This window comes from Oppia nitens, unplaced genomic scaffold (genome assembly GCF_028296485.1).
Source record: "Oppia nitens isolate AA-2021 unplaced genomic scaffold, nextdenovo-longstitch-racon4-pilon3 scaffold4_pilon_pilon_pilon, whole genome shotgun sequence".
NCBI lineage: Eukaryota > Metazoa > Arthropoda > Arachnida > Sarcoptiformes > Oppiidae > Oppia > Oppia nitens.
In genome coordinates this window covers 5,250,662-5,274,759 of record NW_026533232.1, presented here as the reverse complement: position 1 = coordinate 5,274,759, position 24,098 = coordinate 5,250,662, and the positions used below count along the sequence as shown (strand labels likewise).

The window sequence follows — 24,098 nt, the reverse complement described above, 5'->3', positions numbered from 1 at the left end:
TAATGATATACACATTTTGATAGCTCCGGGAATGTGTGCTAAATGTATAAAAAAAATGGTTTTATTTTTTTGGCACAAAATTACAAAACGTTCAATGATTTTGTGATTTATGAGAATAAATGAAACCAATTAATGGAAGTAAAAATCATAAACTAATTTTTTATTGTATATACTGTTAAAGAATCTGAACCTAAAAAAACTATTATATAATTATTATTGTATTCAAAATGTAACGTCAATTCGTCTAATTGCTAATCAGTTCAAGAATTAAAAATAAATCAAGAATTGATGTTTTTCTTATTTTTTTATTATAACATATATAAAAATATCAATGATTTCAATAGTTGACCTCAATTGACAATTGATATACATTTTTTATCTTTGCTAAGATTTAACTACAAATGTCTTCAAGTGTTAATGTAACAGAAAGTCATAATAAAGTTAATAATAATAATAATAACTGTGCTTCAAGTGATGTGACTACCGGTGCAATTGTAGACGACTCTAATCAGAGTACGTCCTCATCAACAGCATTGGATCAGACGCACAGTCCATGTTTCGGTTCCAACGGCTCTGATCCGGTCAGTCGTGAAGCAGTTTCACCTGAATCTGAGGACGGGTCGGGAAATGTATTTAATTTCAACCGAAATTTAAAACAAACACAAAAGAGTGTCTGCTTTCACAGTGTAACCGCACAGTCGGGAGAAAAAAAGGTGTCAAACGGTAAGATTATTATCATTTAAATATATATTTAATAAATATTTTATATACAATTTAATGCAAACACCATTTTGTTGAAAATAAATACATGTCTAACAATATTCTATATATTGTATATTTTTTCAAATGACTTTATTTGATAGCTTTACAACAAATAGGTCACTAAATCATATTATATAAAAGCTCATCATTTACTTATTTATATATTATTCGTAACAAAATATAATACAAACCAATTGTCTATATACCGGCACAGTTTGATTAACTTGTTATACATGTTTGAGCATCCGTTTACAAATATATTACAAATATATTCTTGTAATTCTTCAAAATTACATAAAAATTTTGAAAAATTACAGCAATATATTTGTAATATGTGTTTAATAATGTCAGTAATTTTCATGTTTTAAAGATACAAATATAAATGATTTTTATATTAATTTATGAAAACAATTAAAAAATTCTATATACTTGATAAATATATTATAAAATATAAGTATTATATAGTTATCATACAATACTAAATATCAAATATATATTTTTCAATAGTTGCAAAAATGCTTAATAGACTTAATTTAACGTAAAATTGATTCTTTTGTAAATAAAGTATCAAAATGTACATCAAATGAAATTATTTATTTAATGTCACAATACTTTGTATTAAATTTTGTTAAAAAGTAACTTAAGAATCAATGACTATAGATTTGAAAATATCAATCAAATATATATTCATTTATTTTAAATAACATTTTATAAAGAAATAAACAATTAATAAATTATTTTTATAATCTATAACTAAATTTAACTTAATTAACTGGATAAAAATCTCATTGTTTATTATTTAATATTGAATAATTATTTTATTTAAGCATAATTAAATACAAAAACATAATATTATTAAATGGTTAATTATCTTATATTTTATTTATTTCTCATTGTAACAATTTTCTAGTCATTTATTAATAATTTCTAGCTATAATGCTATCTATCGATATTTAAAATTGATCAAATATTTTATTATAAATTTAACGGTAGTTTATTTTTGTGAATTATTTAATGTATTTGTTGTACTAAATATCTAAACTATCGACATTATATTGTATTATATCCATATTATATTTGTAACGGATAGTTACCTAACTATCCTTTACATATGATTTTTATATTGTTAAATTACATTTAGTAAATATTTTAGAAATTTAATAATACTATAACGTAATTGAATTAATTTTTACATAATGTTTACATATATTACATGTAATATATATAATATTAATAGTAATATACAGTATTATAATTTTTATAAATTATTTAAATATAAACGTATAAAATTTAAGTTTTTTAATTGACTAAACAATGGTATTAAAACAAATTAATCTGTAATAGTTTATTTAGATTTACAAAAATTGTATAAACGTTTATACTTAAGGTGCAAATACATGCTCTATAATTTAGAGTCTATTATATAAAATTTATAGAAAGTAAATCTATTGAAACAAATTATTTGAGAACTATTTTTAATTTAAGTGCAAATAATAATAATATTATTATTGATCTAATCTTTTAAATCATATTATTTTCATTTTAGATTTCTCTTTGCTAATGAAATTCTTTACTTTTATAAAGATTTAAAATGTTTATAACATTTGTATGTAATCTTTAATACAATTTTGAATTTCATGAGCTATTATTTGACAAATAATGGAAATATTTGTTTTTACTTTATTTTTTTAATAAAAGAATTTTATTATATAATACTTATTTCTTAATAAATACTGTATTTATTAGAAATACATATATAATATAAACAATTACAATACTCTATATATTTTATAATTAATATATAGAATTTTATTTTAGTTCGAGAATTTTGTTTTTAAAAATACCATTTTGTAGTTATACTTACAATTATTTTATCTAAAATTTAAATCTAAAATTATTTATATATTTTACTGTACAAAAAGATAAACTAACTAAATAAAAGATATTTTTTAAAATTATAATAATGATATAAAATATTTTTGTAATTTTAATTATAAATGATTACAGTGGCAAAAATAATAAAATCAACTTAATTTGTTTTATCTCTATTTTATTCTCTATCTATACCACTATTTTACAATTTATTATATTGACATTGATAACATTTAATATATTATCGGTAATAGTTTTTAAAATTAAAATGGTATTTTAATAATAATACTAAAATATAACATTAAAAATATATTAAGAGATAATGTTTTTATTAAGCATAATGTTATTAATATAATGTATGTATAAAGTAAGTACAATATTATTGATTTTTAAGTGTTTTATTAAAAATAACTTAAAATAGGATAAAAACAAACGTATAATAAACAAAACATTTGGTCCGATATTGATATGTTTTTATTATAAATTCACAATTATTATTACAAATACAAATAATTAATAATAACTCATAAATTACAAAATATACATTTCATAGCATAGATAAAAACATAAATTGCAATAAGAAAGCAAAATTTCAATATATTTTGTGAAATTAATATAAAACAAGTTTAGTAACAAACGTTTGTAAAATTTTGGACAATAATAAAGTAGAATATTACATATCATTGCATTTATTTTTTGTATCACATTTTATATTTATTAACATAATCCCAGTTCAATTTATGTAAATACATTAAATAGATAAAAATATCGTATTTAATACAATATAATTAGTGATGAAAATCTCACTTAATTTTATAAAAATTTAGCCAAAATTTCAATGAAATATTTAAATTGTTGACTTTTTTAAAGAAATCATTTTCAAAAGTTGTTTTTTGTTAATCACATTTATATTTTTGCGAGTTTTTGAATTATGATTTCAGAATTTTAAAAAATATAAATAAATTAGAAATGAATTTTTTGATGAAATATTTTATTTGTTTATTATTTTTTTTTAATTATAAAAATATATAAACATAAATCTTTTAATAAAATAAGATATAAGTTGCTTCTAAAATGCAGGTTATATTAGAAATAATAAATATAAAAGAAAAGATTAATTTCTTAATTTAAACTAATTAATAAAATTAATAATCAAATTTATATTATAATATAATTTTAATATCAGCTTAAAAGTTAATGAATACAATTACAACATTTTAAACTTTATTTTCTTTATTCTGATTTATCGATTGATTTTTTGTCGATAACACTGTTTGTTGTAATTATTAACATTAAATTTGGCTAAAATCGAGTTTAAAGTTCATCACTAAATGTAAATAAATAAGTATTTGAATACATTTTACAAATATATTTTAATTATTGATAATTAAATTAGAGAAATAATAACTATTTGCTAATATCTAAAGTATAACTATTAAATAAATTATTTCAGTTAAATTTTTATTATTTCAGATAAAACACAATTTGTACATAATTGTGAATTTTTAAAAAATTAATAAATTTACCAATATTTTTCATGACAATATTTAAATAAAACTCATGAGTAAACTTGAATATACAGTATTAACAAAATTAAAAATAAGCAAAATATATAATATAATTTGTTATTTTATTTTTTTGCGATCAATCATGTTTATAAAATTTATAATATTATTGTTGTCATTAATTTTAGTTATATTTATATTTTGTGTTATTTTACAAGTTTTTAATACGTGATATATTTTGTAATCTGTAATATAATAAAATATTACATTATATTTATATATTAAATATTGTTAGACTATATCAAAGACTTTAGAAACAGATTAAAAATATTTATTATTTTTATTGATTTACTTTACTTTTAAATAAAAATTATAAATATATTATAAATATATTATAAATATATTATAAATATATTTTAAATAAGAAATTAGCTCTAAAAACGTTTTCAATAATATTCTATACTAACATTTATTGTTAATTATACCGTATATAATACAATATATAAATTATATTAATTATATAGCGAATTTTGTTTGCGTAAACTAACAATACTTATTTAAATGTTTTCAAATTATGTTAATATATTTTTTAATATACTTTTTATTTATACATTATTAATATTATTATAATCTTCTATTGATGTCTATTACTGACTACTACTAAATAAATATTTATTAAAGTAAGTATTTTAAATATTATACATTTATTTTGTCATTTAATACTAATCATACAAAAATATATTCTATAATAAACAAAATATACCAAAAAATCTTTTGGAATAAAATGACAGAAACATTATATTTTATAAGACTAAATGATTAAAAATAATAATTTATAGAAATTGTTTATGTAATAATAAAATAGTATTATAATTTAAATTATGAAATTAAATATTGCAATAATTGATATTAGTATTATAAATGTTAATATCATATATGAGGAAATATTTTGTGGTAAATAGTATTTAATAATTATAGTAATACATAAAAAAATGTGTTCAGTACTTAAAATAGTTAGTATTGTTTATACTACTGTATAATAATATATAAAGTTAGTATTTTGTATATAATTAAAATTTAAATCTATTTTTAATATGAAGTATATTAAAACAATAAAAGTAAAAAAGACTAAATATTATTCACAACAAAATTTTTAGAATACCTGATATATAATTTTAAGCATTTATTTACATTATTTTTATACATTTATACAGAATTAAGTTTTAATTAAAAAATTGTTTAAAGAAATCTATTTTTTCTGTAATTTTACACTTTTTGTGTGTACTGTAGTATACTTTTTAAAGGGTATACAGTATTTCTTTATACCTGTACTATAGTATAACTAAAATAATGATGTATAATCTATGTATCATCTATACATACTGTATATTAAATTATATTGATTATGTATATTATAAATAATCTATATTTATTTATAGTTTAGAAAGATTATTTTATTCGTTAAATGTGTATATTTGAATTAATTATGTAATTTTACTAAATAATTATTATTAATAAATGTATTAATTTAATTAGCCTACAATTTAGTCTCAAACAAGTCCTCATTATTGATTAAATTTACTTAAATTTTATAAGTAATAAAATGTTTATTGCATTTTTCTAAACATTTGATTGCACATCAAATACAGTAATAAATACGGTTAATAAAAAATTTATGCAATTTGAGAATATTTAGGTATAGCTGAGCTAAAATTTTAATGTATTTAATTATATCAATAATATATTAACAATAACTCAAATACAAAATCTATTAAAATATACATTAGTATAAATGTATTATATATAATGTATAAAATGTATATTTGATATTAAATCTTATTATATTTATTGATAAAAAAGTATTAACATTGATATATGTGTTGAAATAGTAGTAAAAATAAGAAAAGGGAGTGAAGACAATGGTTTATTGCAAATGATTTGTTGAATAAATAAATGACTTAACTATCAATTTTTGACTATAATATTCAAATATTTTGATTAATACTTTAACTGATTTTATTTGTATTGAATTGTTTAGCTCTGGACTGTTTGCAGCACATGATGAATGGCAGTACACTTATTAAAGTTAAGGCCAGTTCACGACAATACCGACGATTTTTCACTTTAGAGGAGGACTTAAGTGCTGTACGATGGCTGCCGTCATCCAAGAAGTCGTCAAAAGCTAAACGTATGTATTGATTGGCGAGAAAATTGTTTTTAATTAAACATTTAGTATACATATGATAGTATTGAAGACAAAGTTAACAAACATTTAATTGTTAGAGTATTTGATACACATTTGTTTAGTGTCCGCAAATAGCTTTGACAATAGCACTGATGCCTCAATAAAATGATTCAACTATTATAGACATACAATAAAAGTGTTGACATTTAATTAATTATATGACATCTCATTTTAGTATCGATCCGAAACATCCGTGAAGTGAGACCCGGAAAAAATACTGAAGTCATGAAAAACAAAGAGATCGGCGGAACATACTCTGAGGACTGTATCTTCTCTGTCATCCATTCAGACGACTTCGAGTCACTTGATTTGATTGCGTTGTCACCCGAAGAGGCAAACATATGGGTTACGGGACTTAACTTTCTTATAGGTCTTAATAAATGTAAGTTAATTAATGTATTTAACATTTTACAACTTTAAATCTATTATAAGGTATACTTCTCTTATAATGTCTATTTAAGTATAATAATTAAAACTATTAAAGTTTATAAACATCTCTTATATCTTAAAAATTTATTCACTTTTGTTTTGATCACATACAAGGGTTTGTCGTATTTATTTTATTTTGTTAGACAAATCTTTATATTCACATATTATTAGATAAAATTATAATTATAATTCACTAAAAAAATTATTTTATTACATCAGTAATATAATAGTTTATTAGTGAAAAACATATTTTAGAGTTTTTATTTATAGAAGATATATTTTTATTAACCGTCAATATATAATAATAATGCAATTAATTTACAACTTTATATATTGAAATAATACATTTTTATATAAAATTTATGAAAAATAATTAATAACTTTTAATTCAGTCAAATATGATATAAACATTTTATTCCTAATATTTTATTTTCTATTATCATAATTATTGTTACTTTTACATTTCAATACAGGTATATTGTAAACTAATTTATATCATAAATATAGTATGTTATTAAAGCTATTAATGTTATTAATATGTTATAAAATGTCATCAAAGGATGTGTTTACAATTTCATAACTTTTAGTAATTTATACATTTATTATTTAAATGTAAGTCTGTTAGTAATCTAAATAATAACTGCTAATCTGTTAACATAAATGTTATATTAATTTTAAAATTATAAATTAACTCATAATTTGGTACAAATAGACATAATATTTAATACAGTAATTATATGATAAAACTTGTGTTTTCAAATGTACATAATTAATTAGTAATTATATAAAGTTAATGTAATGTTTTTATAATTATCTTTTATCTATTATTTATAATAGTAAACTATACTATTAAATTATACTATAATATGACTTATACATTAAAGATAAAAATTTAGTTTAATCAAAATTTACAACAAATATAAATGTTTAAATAGTTTATTAATTTATTTCATTATAAAAATGGTAAATCTGCTAAAACTTAATTAAAATACTTATTTTCTTTTCAAACAAGTTTTAACTATTGACATATCAATAAAATTGATTTTATTTAACAAATTTTATTAAATACTAAGTAATTCATTAATATATCAAATTTATTTATAAAACATGAATATACAGTATATAACACACTTATGGTATAATATAAAACTGTACATTATATGAATTTAATTAATTAAAATCTAAACAATGTTTGAAATATGCATTTATGAGATTACAAATATATTTAACTTAATTACTTATTTTAACAATTAAATTGAGATTAAAACACTTTAGAATATTTATATTTAATTAAACAATTTTTAATTTATTAAAATAACAAAAAAATGAATATAATGTTTAAATAAAAATTTATTTATTTGTATAATAAATTAATGACATGTCATGTGGTTCAGCGCCGGAATCATTAGAGAGCCGACAGAAGATGCGGGAGAAATGGTTGCATCAGATGTTTGATGCGGCAGACAGTGACCAGAAGGGAATGTTAGACGAATGGGAGACCATTGCGCTGATGAAGAAACTTAACGATAAGCTATGTATAAGAAGTTTGAAACAAAAGATTATGGAATTTGAGTTCGGAAAGGATGAAGAAGAAAGAGGAAGAATCAGTAAAAAAGTATTCATCACTTTATTCACTGAAACCGCAACCAGACCTGACATTTACTTCATTCTTGTTCGGTATGTCTTAAGATAATATATTATCAAAAATAATTTATGAATGCAAATGACATTTATTATACAATATCATAGATATTGTGGAAGAGATTACATGAGTGTAGAAGACTTACAACTCTTTCTAGAAGGAGAACAGGGAGTCTGTGGTCTGACAATTGACGAGTGTTTAGATCTGATTGAAAAGTACGAGCCATCAGAAGAGGCGCGACATAACAAACAATTACTTATCGATGGTTTCACTCAATTCTTGCTCTCCGAAGAATGTGATATAATGTCAGTTCATCACAAAGAGATCTGTCACGACATGTCTCAGCCATTATCTCATTATTTTATTTCAACGTCTCATAACACGTCAGTTGCCTCAGAATAAAAAAGTTTTAAATCCATATTAATCTATAGATTATTTGCAGATATCTATTAGAGGATCAGCTGAAGGGTCCGTCAAGTTGTGAAGGATATGCCAAAGCTTTACTGCAAGGTATGTATCAATTGATTGACATTTCAGACATTAATCATAATAATGACTTACATTTAAAGAATGATATATTTATTTATATTTCAAAATTTTTCTAAATAATAGGTTGTCGTTGTGTGAAAGTGGACTGTTATGATGGCACCGACGGTCCAGTTGTATATCATGGAAATACATTGACTTCTAAAGTAGGTCTGGAGGACGTCCTCGAGACCATTCACGCCAATGCTTTTGTCATCTCTGAGTAAGTATTAATCTTTCAATAATAGTATTTAGTAGTTAATTAATAATATAAATATTTAACATAACTGATAATACAGTACATCAATATACTCTATGATAATTATATAACTAATATAAATATAAATTAACAGCATTATTATACAATAATATTTTACATTAAAATATTACAATGCTATTAAGTTTTATTTTCAAATAAATATTTTTATTATCTATAAAAGTGCACAAAGTTAACAATATTATTAGATAGACTATTTTTTATGACATAAAATATATTATTATTTAATAATACAGTACGACATACAGTATTGAAATTATTCAATTATATCAAATTTAGATTTATATTTCGAAACATTAATTGTAATTAATCATCATTAAAATATAACTTATTTTATGATTTACAGAATAGGTAAATATAAATATTTATATTATTATTTTATTTGTTATATATTTATAAGAATTGTTATAGAATTTTAGTATAAATTCAGAAATTATTAAAATGTTATATTGCAGTAATTTATAAATACTTTTTTATATCAATATTTTATATAATTGATTATTAAATCTTTACTACAATATCAATCTATAATACTATTTGTTGTTATTATAAAGATAACTATACTAATGCCATATGTTATATGTCAAATAAATTTTTATAATTTATCATTTAATTGAACTGTAAATTTTCATAAAAAATACCAAATTGTAATTTTTATTTGCATCAAATTGTTTAAATATTTACTAACAGGTCTCTGTTAAAAATATTATAAAAGTAGATTATTGATCACAATATTTGAAAAAATTAATATAAAAATCAATAAATTAAGGTTTTGTTGAGAAAAGGCATCCAATAAAATGAATTATTGTTATTATTGTAGCAAATATACGGTCTTTCATTTAGGGATATTTAAAATGAATTATTAATATTATAAATTTTATAGGATAAGGATAAAATAGCGTCTAAATCATAGACTAAATTACTATTTTATAAAATTTATTTAAATGTTTAGTGAATTTTGTTTTATGAAACAAATTTGATAAACCATACCAAAAAAGTTAATGTTTTTTGAGATAATTCTTAAATGATGTTTAAAGTGAGTAATTACAATACAGTAGTGGTTTATTGCAAGTTAAATATAAAAATTATCTCAATATAATAAATGATATAAGTTTTCATTCATAAATCATTACACATATATTTAACTTTTATGTAATTTATACAGATATTAAATAAATTATTAGTCAATCTAGTAGTAATAGTAGTACTAATTAATAATAATGTTTTGATTGTTATTAGTAATTAAGTCATTTATCGATTTATTCAATTTTGTTGTATCAAATTCAATGTTATAATATAAGGAGATATAAACAATTGATACTATACGGCATTTATGACAACTATATCCTATTATGATAAATGATAAAGTATTGTTGTTTGTAATTAATAATTACTAATTTTCATAAGTACTATGAATTTTAACCGTTATTTATTAAAGTAATTATAATTATAAACTCAATTTATCAAATATTAGAATCAAATTGTTTTAATAAATTATTATACACTAGAAATTACAAAATATAAATAATGGTTTGCAATAACTACTATAATTATAAATAATGTATCAAACGTATCAAAATGTATTCATACATTATGTGAGTTTTACATCAAATGTTGTCAAAAAAAGAGAAATTTCTAAAATAATAGAGAAATTTTTAGAAAGTTTCTAAAAGAAATTTCTGTCTCTGAGATCTCCATTTTCGTGTTTGTCTTTCGGTATTTTTTTTGAACATTGACTAAAATTTTTATAAAAACTATTGTTATTTTATATATAGGAATCCCATTTGTATAGTAAAATAGTATATAGCAGTGATAAAAATTAAGTGTTATCATTATAACTTTTTCATTTAGAAATTAATGTCATTCTTAGCACATTTGAAAAATTTGTATTTATATTTTAATTTTAACCAGGATCTTTACATAAATTATAATAAAAATATATTTTTATGTATTTATAATTTTAATCACTGGTATATACTGTAGTATATACATTATGTCTTATGTCTTACAAGTATAGTATTACAATAGCTATAGATATGGGGATCTCATAGTATAATAATAAAGTAAAATTTCTATAGGAATTTATTATTGAAAAATTTACTATAAATTTTCTCAGGGAAATTTATTAGAAATTTCTTTTTTAGTCAATAACCAAATATCTCTAACATTATATGAAACTTAATGCCTGTTAGATGTTATGTGCAGACAATTACTTTTGTTACTCTTAATAAAATACTTTTATTATACGATTGGATATTTGATGAGAAAAATCATTTATTAATTTAAGATTTCTTATATTCATTTAAGAAATTTGATAACTTTAAACTATTTTTATTATAATAAATATAAAAATATCTTAACTTGACATGACTTAACTAATAATACTGTACTTTTGAAAAATAAATAAATGTATTTAGTTTTTTATATAACATATTTATTTTTTACCTTAATTTACTAAATATTAACAATAAATTTTGTGTAACAGAAAACATTATACTTTGAGGCAAACAAATTCAGTCAAATTATATAATAAAATTATCTAAAATTTATATAAGAATTATTTACTTAAAAATGCTTTTGACAACAATAATAGTTAATATTGTTTTATTATTTTAGATTTAAAATGTATAAAATTTTAGATAAATAATACATTTAAAATGTTAAACATAGTTATCCATTGATAATACATTTGGAGAATCACTGTTCACTAGAAGTCCAGAAGCAAATGGTATCCATGTTTTGCAATATATTTGGTTCGTCTCTCTATATTCCCAGAGCTGAAGAACCCTTACTTGTAGCTCAAGTATCACCGGAACAACTTCGGGGGAAAATATTAATAAAGGTTTTAAAGCTTTATATTATACAAAAATATTATTTGCTTTAATGTAGTGTATTATATATTACGATTAAATAATATTTTGTTAAAGTTTCCATATTTTAATATACATTTAATCGTTTTTATTAGTTTCTCAAAATGCTACTCAAAATACAAAATTATTTCCCCATACATATTCAGTTTTAATTTCATAATTAACAATAATGTAATATAAAATTTTATATAATTTTTGTTTTAGATATTAACAGTATTTTATTTTATAAATAGAGTTTGTTATAATTTTTAATAACTTTTGTTAAATATATTATTAAAAATGAATTTGTTATTTATTATAAATATAATTCGTTAAAAATATTTAATAAGATTTATAATACAATTGGTGCACTTAATTCTTTATTTTATAACTCAGATTAAAATTTAATATTAATGTTAATATATTATCATACTATATAAATAACCATGTTTCAATATACGATTGAATTTAATAATAAAATTAATTAATTAGATATTTCAAAAATCAATATAATTAATAATATTGATAATTAATTTATTGAAGTTACTATTATTTAGAGTTTAATTAGTTTTAAATATTTAATACAATATTGGTTACAATTTAATACAAGATTAAGTACAAAATGATGATATTATTTGTAGCTAATCATCAAATGAATAAATATTTATGATTTTAATTATAAACATTTATAGGGAAAGAAGTTGCCGTCCAGTTGTCAGTCAAATGATGGCAATGTCAGCGATGAAGACGACGAATCTCGCGGTCGGGAAATACATAACAAACGGATTGCTGTCTGTAAAGAGCTCTCAGATTTGATATCATTGTCACGAATTAAATTGTATGACTTCTCACAACTACAACCCTCTCGTGAGTATTCATGTTATATAATGTTTGATTTATTTACTCAATTATCTCAACATTAAATATTATATGTATTAATAAAAAAAATTCAAAGAATATATATATTGCCATAACTTTTTCGTAAATTATTAACATATTTAATATAATAAGTGATTAACAATCATCTACTCTTCAATATTATTAAATAATACAGTATTTATTATATTATTACGAATTTAATATCACGATTGATAAATATCAACAAAAAAGAGAATCATTGTATTTAAATAACTTTGGAAATTAAATCTAAATGGTTTTGAATTATCAATTTAAAGGATATGATTAAATTTATAAATTGATACATTAATAAATTAATTGATAAAATTGAATTTCAACTTGAATTATAGAGATTTAGTATAATTTTTAAATATTTATCTGAAATAAATTGAATAGTTATTGAATTATACCAATAGATAATCGAAAAGTATTTTACTTCTAATAAATTTAAATTTATTTTAAAATACTTTAATATTTATTTTATTTTTTACAATTTCAAGAGATTTTATTTCATGTTAATAACATTTTTAATTTACTAATAATTCTTTATTTTTGTTATTTATATTTTTATGAATTATTATCACTTATATTAATTCACACATGTTATTGTTTTTTGTATATAAAAGTTAATTAAAACTAAGGTATAAAATATTATACAGCATTATTTTAATATTTAACTTTAATATGATTATTTATATATTTATTATAACTTTTTGTCTTTATATATTTATATATAATATATATATATTTATATATAATATATATTTATATTATTTGTTAAAATTTTTTCTTAATTTGCTTTGTTTCTCAGACATATAATAAAGTATAGCTACAAATTAATGTTAAATTTACGCATATATATAAAATATAATATATTCAGGGTTGCTAAAGGGGGAGGGGTAGGGTAGGGTAAGACGTCTTACCCCCCCCCTGAGATCGCGAAATTTTGGCTTTTACCCCCCTGGCCTGAAGCCAAAAAGTTAGGGGGCCCCCTACCAATTTTCGGCGCCGAAAATTTTTTTCAGCTATGAAAAATTTTATATTAAACAGAAAAATAAATATTAAATTAGTTTTAATATAAATTAATCGCTTATGTATAGAAAATAAATAGATAAAAATACTTAATTACATCAATTTAACATTATTTACACTAGTTGGGGCACTCCACAAGGGAAAAAATAAATTCCCACCAATTTTCAAGAAAATTAAGATAATATTTTAAACTTTATATTAAAATGTGTTAGTTATGTGCTTTAAAAATAATAATTTAATGGGAATTTAATGGGAATTTAATAGGAATTTAGTGGGAATTTACTCAAATTTGGCAAAAATTGACGTTTAAAAATGCAATAAAAAATGTTCACCCTCTATACCCCCCCTCAAGCTTTTTCGAAAATTTTGCCATTTTACCTCCCCCTATACCCCCCCCTGTAATCGAAAACCTTTAGCAACCCTGAATATATTACTGTAATTTAAATATTGTATTAAGTTTATGTAAATGTTTTTTATATAAATTAAAGAAATTGAGAAAGGGAGTTAAGTTTTATATTTAAATTTAAAATCAATTTTTGTACTAAAATGCATTTAATTTTATTTTTAAATAAAATCTCAGCAAAAATATAGCATTTAATAATACAGTAAAAAGATAAAAGCATTAAAATATATTCAATTTACATTTGCTTTGAATTCCTAATAATACATAAAAACATTGAGATTTTTAATAAATATAAATTCACGAATGCATTCAATATATATATATATATATATATATATAATATTTTTCTATTGATATCTGTTGAGAAATATTAGATATAAAAAGAGATTACTATTTCATTTGAAGCAATATTATAACGTAAATACTGCTGAATATTACAGTTATATACATTAAATTAAATATTATAAAAATGTAATATATATTTTAATTTTCTAATAAATTGTTATACTGTATACATATTTCTACAAATCAAACTGTAAAAGTAATTACAAATTTAAACATTTATTTAAAACATTTAGTGTACAATTCAAGCCAAATAATATTTTTTGAAATATTTACAATTATTGATAAGTTAATGTAATTATGAATTTTTATTATAAATATTATTTGTTGTGAATTTATACACAGAATATTGGTGTTGTTAAATACAAAATAAGATTTAAATAACTATTGAATATTTGATATTTAAATAAAAATATATTATATATTTTGATTTGCAGAAACCGATGTAAACCAATTGAGTGAAGCCCTGGCATCCAAACTAGCGCTTACCTGTGCCGATGATTTAGCTCATTATAATAAGACATTCATGACTCAAGTCATACCTGATATTAGTCGCGTTGACTCCAGTAATGTTAATCCATTAGATTTTTGGAATTGTGGCATACAATTGGTTGCAATGAATTATCAGGTATTCAAACACATATTAATATTCAATTTTGCTAAATATTAAACTAAAAGTTTCATTTAATATTAAATTTAAGTGAATTTGATTAAAATTATCATTTAATTCAATATGAGTTCAGATTTTAAGATACGGTAGAGTTGTTCAGTTGGGTTAGATTTATATAAAATATGAACAAAATATATCTGATTATCGATATTTCTAAACCAAATTACAGTATTTTGTTAGTAATAGTGATAAATATAGTTAACTAATTAAACCTATAAAACAAATTTGGTTTCAAATATTATCAATTAACAAACAAATGATTGAAAACAACAAAAATATTTGTATAATATATTATAATTATTAAATTGAATTATTAGACTGGAAGTCAAATGATGGACATATATCGGGGTTGGTTTACTCAAAACGGTTCATCTGGTTATGTGTTAAAACCAGCATTTCTTAGGGAAAGATTTTGCTTATTTAACTCTCGACGAAAAGATTCACTTCCGGGTATGTCATCAGTAATTGTAAAATGTATTAATTTTTACATTTTGTTATTTAAACCATTCATATCATCATATTTTAGTTTTTCAATTAGTTGTTTAGTAGGTATAGGTATTCTGAATACAGTATTTACAATATATTATTATACATTATATGCAAAATACCGTATTGTATAATATAAATACTGTATTATTTAATACTAGTTTTAGATTTCAGAATACAATACAGTGTACAGTATTATAAAAAGCCAAAAGTCAAAACCTTGTATTTTCCAACCCTATTTAATACTACTAAACAAATAAATATTTATTGTAAATTATTATTGCAATATTGTTTATTTAGGATTTTACAAATAAAGATTTGAAGTTTATATTATACGGCACTATAGCACTATAGATGAATTTTATTTAAAAATATTTTTAGTTAGTTTTTTTTTTAAACAAAATATATGGATAAACTAATAAAAAATAATTGAATTTATATGACAACAGTTTTTTAACAAATATTTTATTCTGACTATTATCACGTTTTAATTACTGAATTATTTGATATTATTTGTAAATTTCTTAATGATATCTTTTAGCTATAAGTTTTTAAATATATTAGTTTAGATCTAATTAAATTTTTATGAAATTTTGTTTTGTTTTTTAAATTACTAAAATTATATTGAAACTCATTAAAATTGATTTGAAATGTTTTATTGCCTAAAATAGTTTATAATTTGCAATGTATTATTATTATTATTATTTAATAAACAAAATAACTATTATATTAAAAATAGTTTTAATTATTTAAACTTTAAAATTGATTTTATTTTCAATTTAGTTAATTTATTATAAAATTATTTTTGATTATTTAGGTATCGATCCGTTATGTATTCGCTTAAAGATCATAAGTGGTCAGCAGTTACCCCGTCCTCGCGGTGCTTCCAGTAAAGCCACTTCAATTGATCCATACGTATTGGTACAACTGTTTGGTGTACCGGCTGACTGTGCTGAGGCCCGAACCCGAACTGTTTCAAACGATAACCCGATTTTTGATGAAAGCTTTGAATTTAACGTAACTGTTCCTGAATTAGCACTTCTCAGATTTGTCGTCTTAGACGACGATTACATCAATGATGACTTCATTGGCCAAAACGTGGTTCCCGTTGAATGCATTCAAAGCGGTTATAAACATATGAGACTCTATCAGATGAACGGCGAGTGTCTGCCAATCGCCACTATCTTTGTTCAAATCTCATTAACCCATCGCTACGGATCTAAACAAAAGTTACGCCGAAAAAGAAGTTGGTCTCAGAAACAGTCAACTGATTTGAGATCTATTGGTGTCAAAGCCATTGACGAGCAATTCAAGAGCGCTTCCCTATTGATTAATGAGTCCATTCAATTGAGAAGAAGTGTCGAAAAGGCTATCATTGATTTGTGTGATGAATGCTCTCTACAAGAGTCAGCTAATATGGCTCAATGTCTTAGAGTCGCCACATTAAGACTTGCATCGACAGCAACTGTCAACTCATGTCAAGTGGTGACCACAGATCAGGGCGTATGATATTACTATACATTATTTTTATCCAACTAATTAAATATAGTATTATTAACATTTTTAATTATAATTCACTTTTTATAATTTCATATTTAAATGTCGATTATTTTTATATATGCTATAAATAGTAATTAGTATTAATAATATAATAATTAAAAAACTATATCAATGAAAATGAGTTCAAAGTTAAAATTAATGACAAACTTTACCAAACATTGACTAATATTTTACTTTGTAATACAATATCTGTATTAAGAAAGGCTGATATAATATATATTATTAAATTGTTTTCATTGAATACTATAGTATCCATTATTGAGTGCTTCGGGAGAATTGACACCAAAATTAATGAAGACAATGAATACCATAGAGAAAGCCGTTTCTGAGTTTTATTATGTGACACAAAACGCCAACACAACCATCGAAATGGTATATCTTTTGATAAATTATATCATAATAACAGAACAAAAATTCATTATTTTTTAACATAAGAACTGAAAGATGGAGAGATAGAGTATTCAATTATTTTGTTTTTCATTATATGGTTTAGTTGTCTGAGATTCACGAGACGATTGTCACTCTCGGGGATCAATTGCCAACTTTATGCACGTCTAACAACATTAAAGGCAGAAAAGCCGACAAAATAGCCGAAAATTTTATGTGGAATATGAGTGTCTTGAAGACAGAAATGGATTTATTGAAAGCCATTAAAAACGACTGCGAATGTGCCATAAGACAGGTCTGACATTAATTCATTCATTTATTATTATTTTCATTTATTTAATACAAGAAAAGTCAAATAATTATTATGATTGATATCAAAAACTATTAATTTTAATTAATTTGACAAAATATATAATAATAAAATTTATTTACCATTAAAGCAATGAATTTATAACATTATTGCATTCATATAAAATTACATCAATTTTTGAATAAAAAATTTAATCATTTTAATTTATTAATTAATACTGTATATAGTTAATTATATTGTATTTCTAATACTGTATAGTTAAATTTACAAAAATATTAAATTTTATTGTGTTTTAGATATTTTTATATACAGTATAAATTTTAATATAAATTAATTAATTTTAGACATTTTGTGATTGTTAGATTTAATATTCTGTATAATTTTGAAAAATTTAATTTATGTGATACTTTTAAGTGACTCGAATTTCTGTTTGTTAATTAAATGAATTAAATATAATTATTAACTTATTTTTGTATAATCTCTATAATATTATTTTTGTTTTATAGTTATAGTTGAACCCAACAATTATATGAATATTTAAGTTAATTATGAGTATTATATATTTATTAGAAAAACTATTTGGCAAAATTTAACAATTTAAATTAAATTTACTGTATCGAAAACAACCTTGTTATTGTAAATTAGAAAATTTATAATATTGTTCTTATTATGTAAAGTTATTATAAACTTTTTTTAATTATATATTTTAATATTATTGGGTAATATTTTTTAGTTTAATTTTTAATTCCCCACTTGTTTATATATTTTTAATAATATTCTAAATGTATTTAATATAACATTTTATATTTCAAACTATAGATACATATACTCTATAAACTAATGATATTTTTGCTCATATTTTATAATTATTTAATATTTTAACTTAAGGTCGAAAGATTAGGTCCATCATTAAAAAGTGTTTACGAAAGGGAGAGAGAAAGCATTAGCTCGAGTTTAGCAAAAGATGCATTACATGTGCCAGTGCTGACCGGGGCTACACTGACACCACTACCCGAACCAAAACTACCCCCTCCTTCACCACTATCTCCCGGTGAGGGAAGACTTAGGAGTATTCTGAAGAAGACATCACAATCTTCCAGTCCTTCAGCAGTGGATCAAAATGAGATACATTTTCACGAAAATCTTTTTATAAGTAATGACGAATCAAACGCTTTAAATTCTCCAAAACTTAATAATAATAATAATATCTAACAATTGCTGTTATATTTAGATAATATTAGTAGTAATTAAATTATATTAATAATTTATGTGTTAATTTAATTTATATATTTTTTATAGTTATTATCGTTAATTATTTGTAATATACTGTACAACTAACTTATTTTTCTTATACTGTATATGCAATATTTTAATTATTGTTATCAATAGATACTTAATTTTATTAAATGTTGTTTACTTTATATTATTAAGATAAGCATATTTAAATTAATATTTGCACAATTAGTAGAAATAATAATTTAAAGTTTAAATTATATTTATATATATATATATTATTAATAAGTTATAATTAAATTTTAAGTCAATTTTGTTGGTATTATTGCATAATACTACTTTCCTATAATAGTACAATAATTATAAGTTCTTTTAGATTTAAAACATAATTAATATATAATTTAATTATTTTGAATTTGTGGTCTTAACATTGAATTTTAAATTTACATTTATTATAAAATTTTAACATTTTTATAATCTTGTGATAAAGTAATTAATAAATATCATTTAATTCATAATTTAATAAAAATAATAATAATTGTGCTAAACATATACAGTATCAAATACAATATTATATATTTAAAACAGAGATTATTTAAAATAAACTATAATATAACAAACTATACTTAAATAATTTGGAATTTTCTACAATAACGCTAAAAATTAATCTTACTTTAATTATTTAAATTAAAATTTATTAAAATAATTATTGATAATTCAAATAATAAATATTTAATAGGATACACATTAGTTTAGGATAAATTAATTTATTAGAATACTCTGAATAATAAATCATATAATATTAGTAATATAATTAATTTTATTAATATTCTCATTATTTTGATGTCTACCTGTTATATAACTATATTTTATTAAAAAATTACTAAAATTAAATATAATTTATTAAAATATTTTTTTTATTTTTTAAAACTAAAATTAGTTAAATAATGTGCAAATAATATAAAAGAGACTTAAATTGTGTATTCTGTAATGTATAGAATATAAGTTACAGAATTATATAATAATAATTTACAAAATATACATTTCAATGACAGAATTAAATTAAATTTTTAATATATTATAACGCAATACATTACATTAAAATATATAATTTTTAAAACTTATTTCTGCCATTGATTTGCATATAATACAGTACAATATTAATACTGTTTTTTAAATATGCATTATAAAGCTATTCACAACATTATTACTGACAAAACTTAGTTAAAAAATATATTTATAATAATTTGTAATAACAAACTAAAGTTTAACTATAAAGCAATTAACGTTGCAAAAACTATAATCTACTTTAAATTATGACATAATTTTTAACATATTATCTTTAAATTGTTTCATTAAACTAGTCTTAAATTTTTTATTTATGTAATTACATTTCATAATACGATTTTTAATTGAATTTAATTCTAAGATTAAAAATAGTTTTGTTATAATTTAAGGGAATCCATAAATTTATTTCTCAAAATTAAAATTTACTTATTTTATTAATTTTATAAAAACTAAAAGTTATTGAATTGTGATGCAATTGCCATCTTGTTTGACAATATTAGACCATTTAATATTTAAATTTTTAATAATTATTTTTAAGTGGTTCCGTGGAAACAAAGCGATAAAATCATTGATATATCTGTAATTGTAGTTTTAAATAACAATAACTTTTAAATATAAACTAAAACAAAATTACCATTTTAGCTAAATAGGATCTCAAATTATTACTTTAGTAAATTAATGAAAACACAAATATTAATTTTATAATTTTAACTGATTTTCTTTAAATGTTTTTGTAAAGTTAAATAAAATACAATATATTTTATTAAATAATAAAAAGTTTTACGAGGATATATTACTTTATAATTTTTTATTAATGATTAAATGCTCTATTAATGATAATCACATTTTAGCTAAATTACTAATGATTGGTCATTCTGTAGAATATTTTCAAAACTAATTTAGTTTTTATAAAATATGATAATTTTAATTATTGTACTAAATTTTTTTAATCCTTTTTTCAATTTTAAATAAATAAACAGTTTTCTAACAATTTGTTGAACTAAAAAACAGATATTCATCGACAAATTCATATTAAGAGTTATTATATTTTATCATAAATTTAATTAAAATTAAGTAATTAATTGAGGTTTTAACAATTTTTTAAATGACAATATCTTTACAATTTACGTTACATTTTGGGAAATTATTTAATGGATTCTCTTTATAATACAATGTTTTTTCAATATTATCAATTAATTGATAAACTTTAAACTTATTTATTTAGATAATCTGTAAAGGTTAGTTTCTCAAATGTAATATAAACATTAAAAATATATTTTTTTAATTAATAAAATAGAGAATATTTAAAATTAATTTAAAACTTTAATTATAGTAATATTATGATTAATAATACTGTATAATAAGTTTGCTTATTTAATACTGTATCTCTGATATATATATATAATATACAAATATTATTTTAAAATAACATTACAAATAAAAATTTATATATATATTGTATATTTATTGAATTATTTGCATTCCAATTATGAAAATAAAGTCTATAAGCTATAAATTTATTCAAATATTTGCATTTAGATATATAATTAACTTAATAATAATAATTGGTGCTCTCAGTTATTTTATTTTTATGTAAAATATAAAGCATTTAATTAAAAAATGAAATCATATCATATTACTAATATAAAGTAATTTTTATACAAATTATTTATTGTTATATAAAAATTTTATTATTCTCGATTTATTATAAATAATTTCATTGTATTTCTATTAATAATATACTATTAATTAATTAATTATTTTGTATTAATTATACATTATAATAAAATGTTAAATTAATAAAAATATAAGAATACTTTATTTAAAATAAATATTATTATTGATATTTATTTTTGATTAAATAATTTTTTAATGAAATAGTGTGATACTGTATATAAATTATATATATAGTTAATTAAAAATAGTATTTCACATTTATATTGTGATAATTATTTTTGAATCAGTGAAATTTTCTCTAATTAAAATCAAAACTAAATATACATTACATTAGATTAAATATTAGATAAAATATAATATTGTTTTACAATATTTATGACTGTTGTCTGTTATTTTGTGAGCTATTAGTCATTTCATTTAAATGTATGTCTAATTTGTATCCATCGGGCAATTGTTCATCAATTTTGTCCTTAATCTTAGAGCTATCAATATATTTGCGACCTTCATGTAAGCCATTTAATAGACTCATTTCGTTGTCATTTAATTGAAAGTCAAATACATTAAAATTTTCTTTAACTCTGTTCTCTTTAGTAGACTTAGGAATAGTTGGGACAGAGTTTTGAATTGACCACCGAATCAATACCTGAGCCGCTGTTCGCTTATGATTGTATGCCATCTCTTTGATAATCTGTTCGTTGACGAGATAGCCCTCACCTAATGGAGAGTAGCCCTGAATCTGTATCTTATTATCGTCACAATACTGTTTCAAATCATTGGGATTGTGAAAGGGATGAAACTCTATTTGATTTATATGAGGAGTTATACTACTTTCCGGTAAAAGTTTCTCAAATTCTTCAATTCCATAATTACTGACACCTATAGCCCGACAGAGACCCGAGTCATATAAGGTTTCAATTGAACGCCACGTCTCGACTAAAGTTCCCCATTTATCACTACATTTTGAAGATACTTCGGGCCAATGTATCAAAAATAAGTCAATGTAGTCAACGCCTAATCTATTGAGTGATCCTTTAAATGCAGTTTTAGTCGATTCAAATCCATAATCTGTTGGCCATAATTTTGTTGATACAAATATATCTTCTCTCGGAACACAACTCTCCTAAAAAAACTTTTTTTTGTTAACTTAAAAATACAATATTATTATTAATTCATACATCAATAGCTTGAGGTATAAAACTTTCGGTTCCGTATCTTTTGGCTGTATCTATAAGCCGATAACCGACATCTTTTAAGGCATAGACTACTGCCCGATGAGAATATCCCCCGCTATGACTCGTACCTATAAATTTTATAAACGTATACTTATTTTATATGTATTGTATAATACGGATAATATTAATAATTATTTTTAAAATAAAAAAATTAACATTAAACACAATATTGTCTAAAATTATGCGCTCATTAAGAATTTGAAGGTCAATACAATATCATAGCTTTTATTTTTATACAGATACTAAAATATTGCAAATTACAATTATATATATATAGAAATTACTATAATAGATAAACAATATAATAAATTTACATATAATTTAATTATATAGATAGATATAAATACTGTATAATTAAATTACATATGAATATTTTATTAAATTATGTTAATTATTACAAAAAGAATTATAATAAATAAAATAGATTACTAAAATTTAGCTAATTTTATAAAAATTAAATTGAAATGCAAATAAAAATTTAATAAATATTAAAATTGTAAAAAATATCGAAATACCTAACCCAACCAAAGGCATATAAACTCCATTAGTTAATCTTATTTTTGATTTATCCTCCATTTATTAATTTATATAAAAACCAATGATTTATTTAAATATTTAACCGTAAATTAATTTTGTATAAAAATATTGTGTTCAATGACTACAATACTGACATTTTGGAGAAGAGACACAAACAT

General features: G+C 20.6%; 2 protein-coding genes across 2 annotated transcripts; one reads left to right on the top strand and one right to left on the bottom strand.

Annotated features, from left to right (window-relative positions):
- Positions 1-401: 401 nt before the first annotated feature.
- LOC128960301 (inactive phospholipase C-like protein 1) lies at positions 402-19,405 on the top strand. The gene is made up of 15 exons (XM_054306374.1): positions 402-723; positions 6,178-6,327; positions 6,560-6,766; positions 8,208-8,490; positions 8,563-8,838; positions 8,898-8,965; positions 9,068-9,203; positions 11,928-12,099; positions 12,799-12,973; positions 15,218-15,408; positions 15,768-15,900; positions 16,754-17,439; positions 17,746-17,868; positions 17,990-18,178; positions 19,082-19,405. Exons 1-15 carry the CDS (start codon positions 402-404, stop codon positions 19,403-19,405), a joined length of 3,435 nt encoding a protein of 1,144 aa, XP_054162349.1.
- Positions 19,406-22,544: 3,139 nt separating this feature from the next.
- On the bottom strand, positions 22,545-24,093 carry LOC128960300 (uncharacterized oxidoreductase ZK1290.5-like). The gene is made up of 3 exons (XM_054306373.1): positions 23,919-24,093; positions 23,347-23,471; positions 22,545-23,291 (listed from the first exon to the last, which is right to left on the bottom strand). Exons 1-3 carry the CDS (start codon positions 23,977-23,979, stop codon positions 22,545-22,547), a joined length of 933 nt encoding a protein of 310 aa, XP_054162348.1. The 5' UTR covers positions 23,980-24,093.
- Positions 24,094-24,098: the final 5 nt, after the last annotated feature.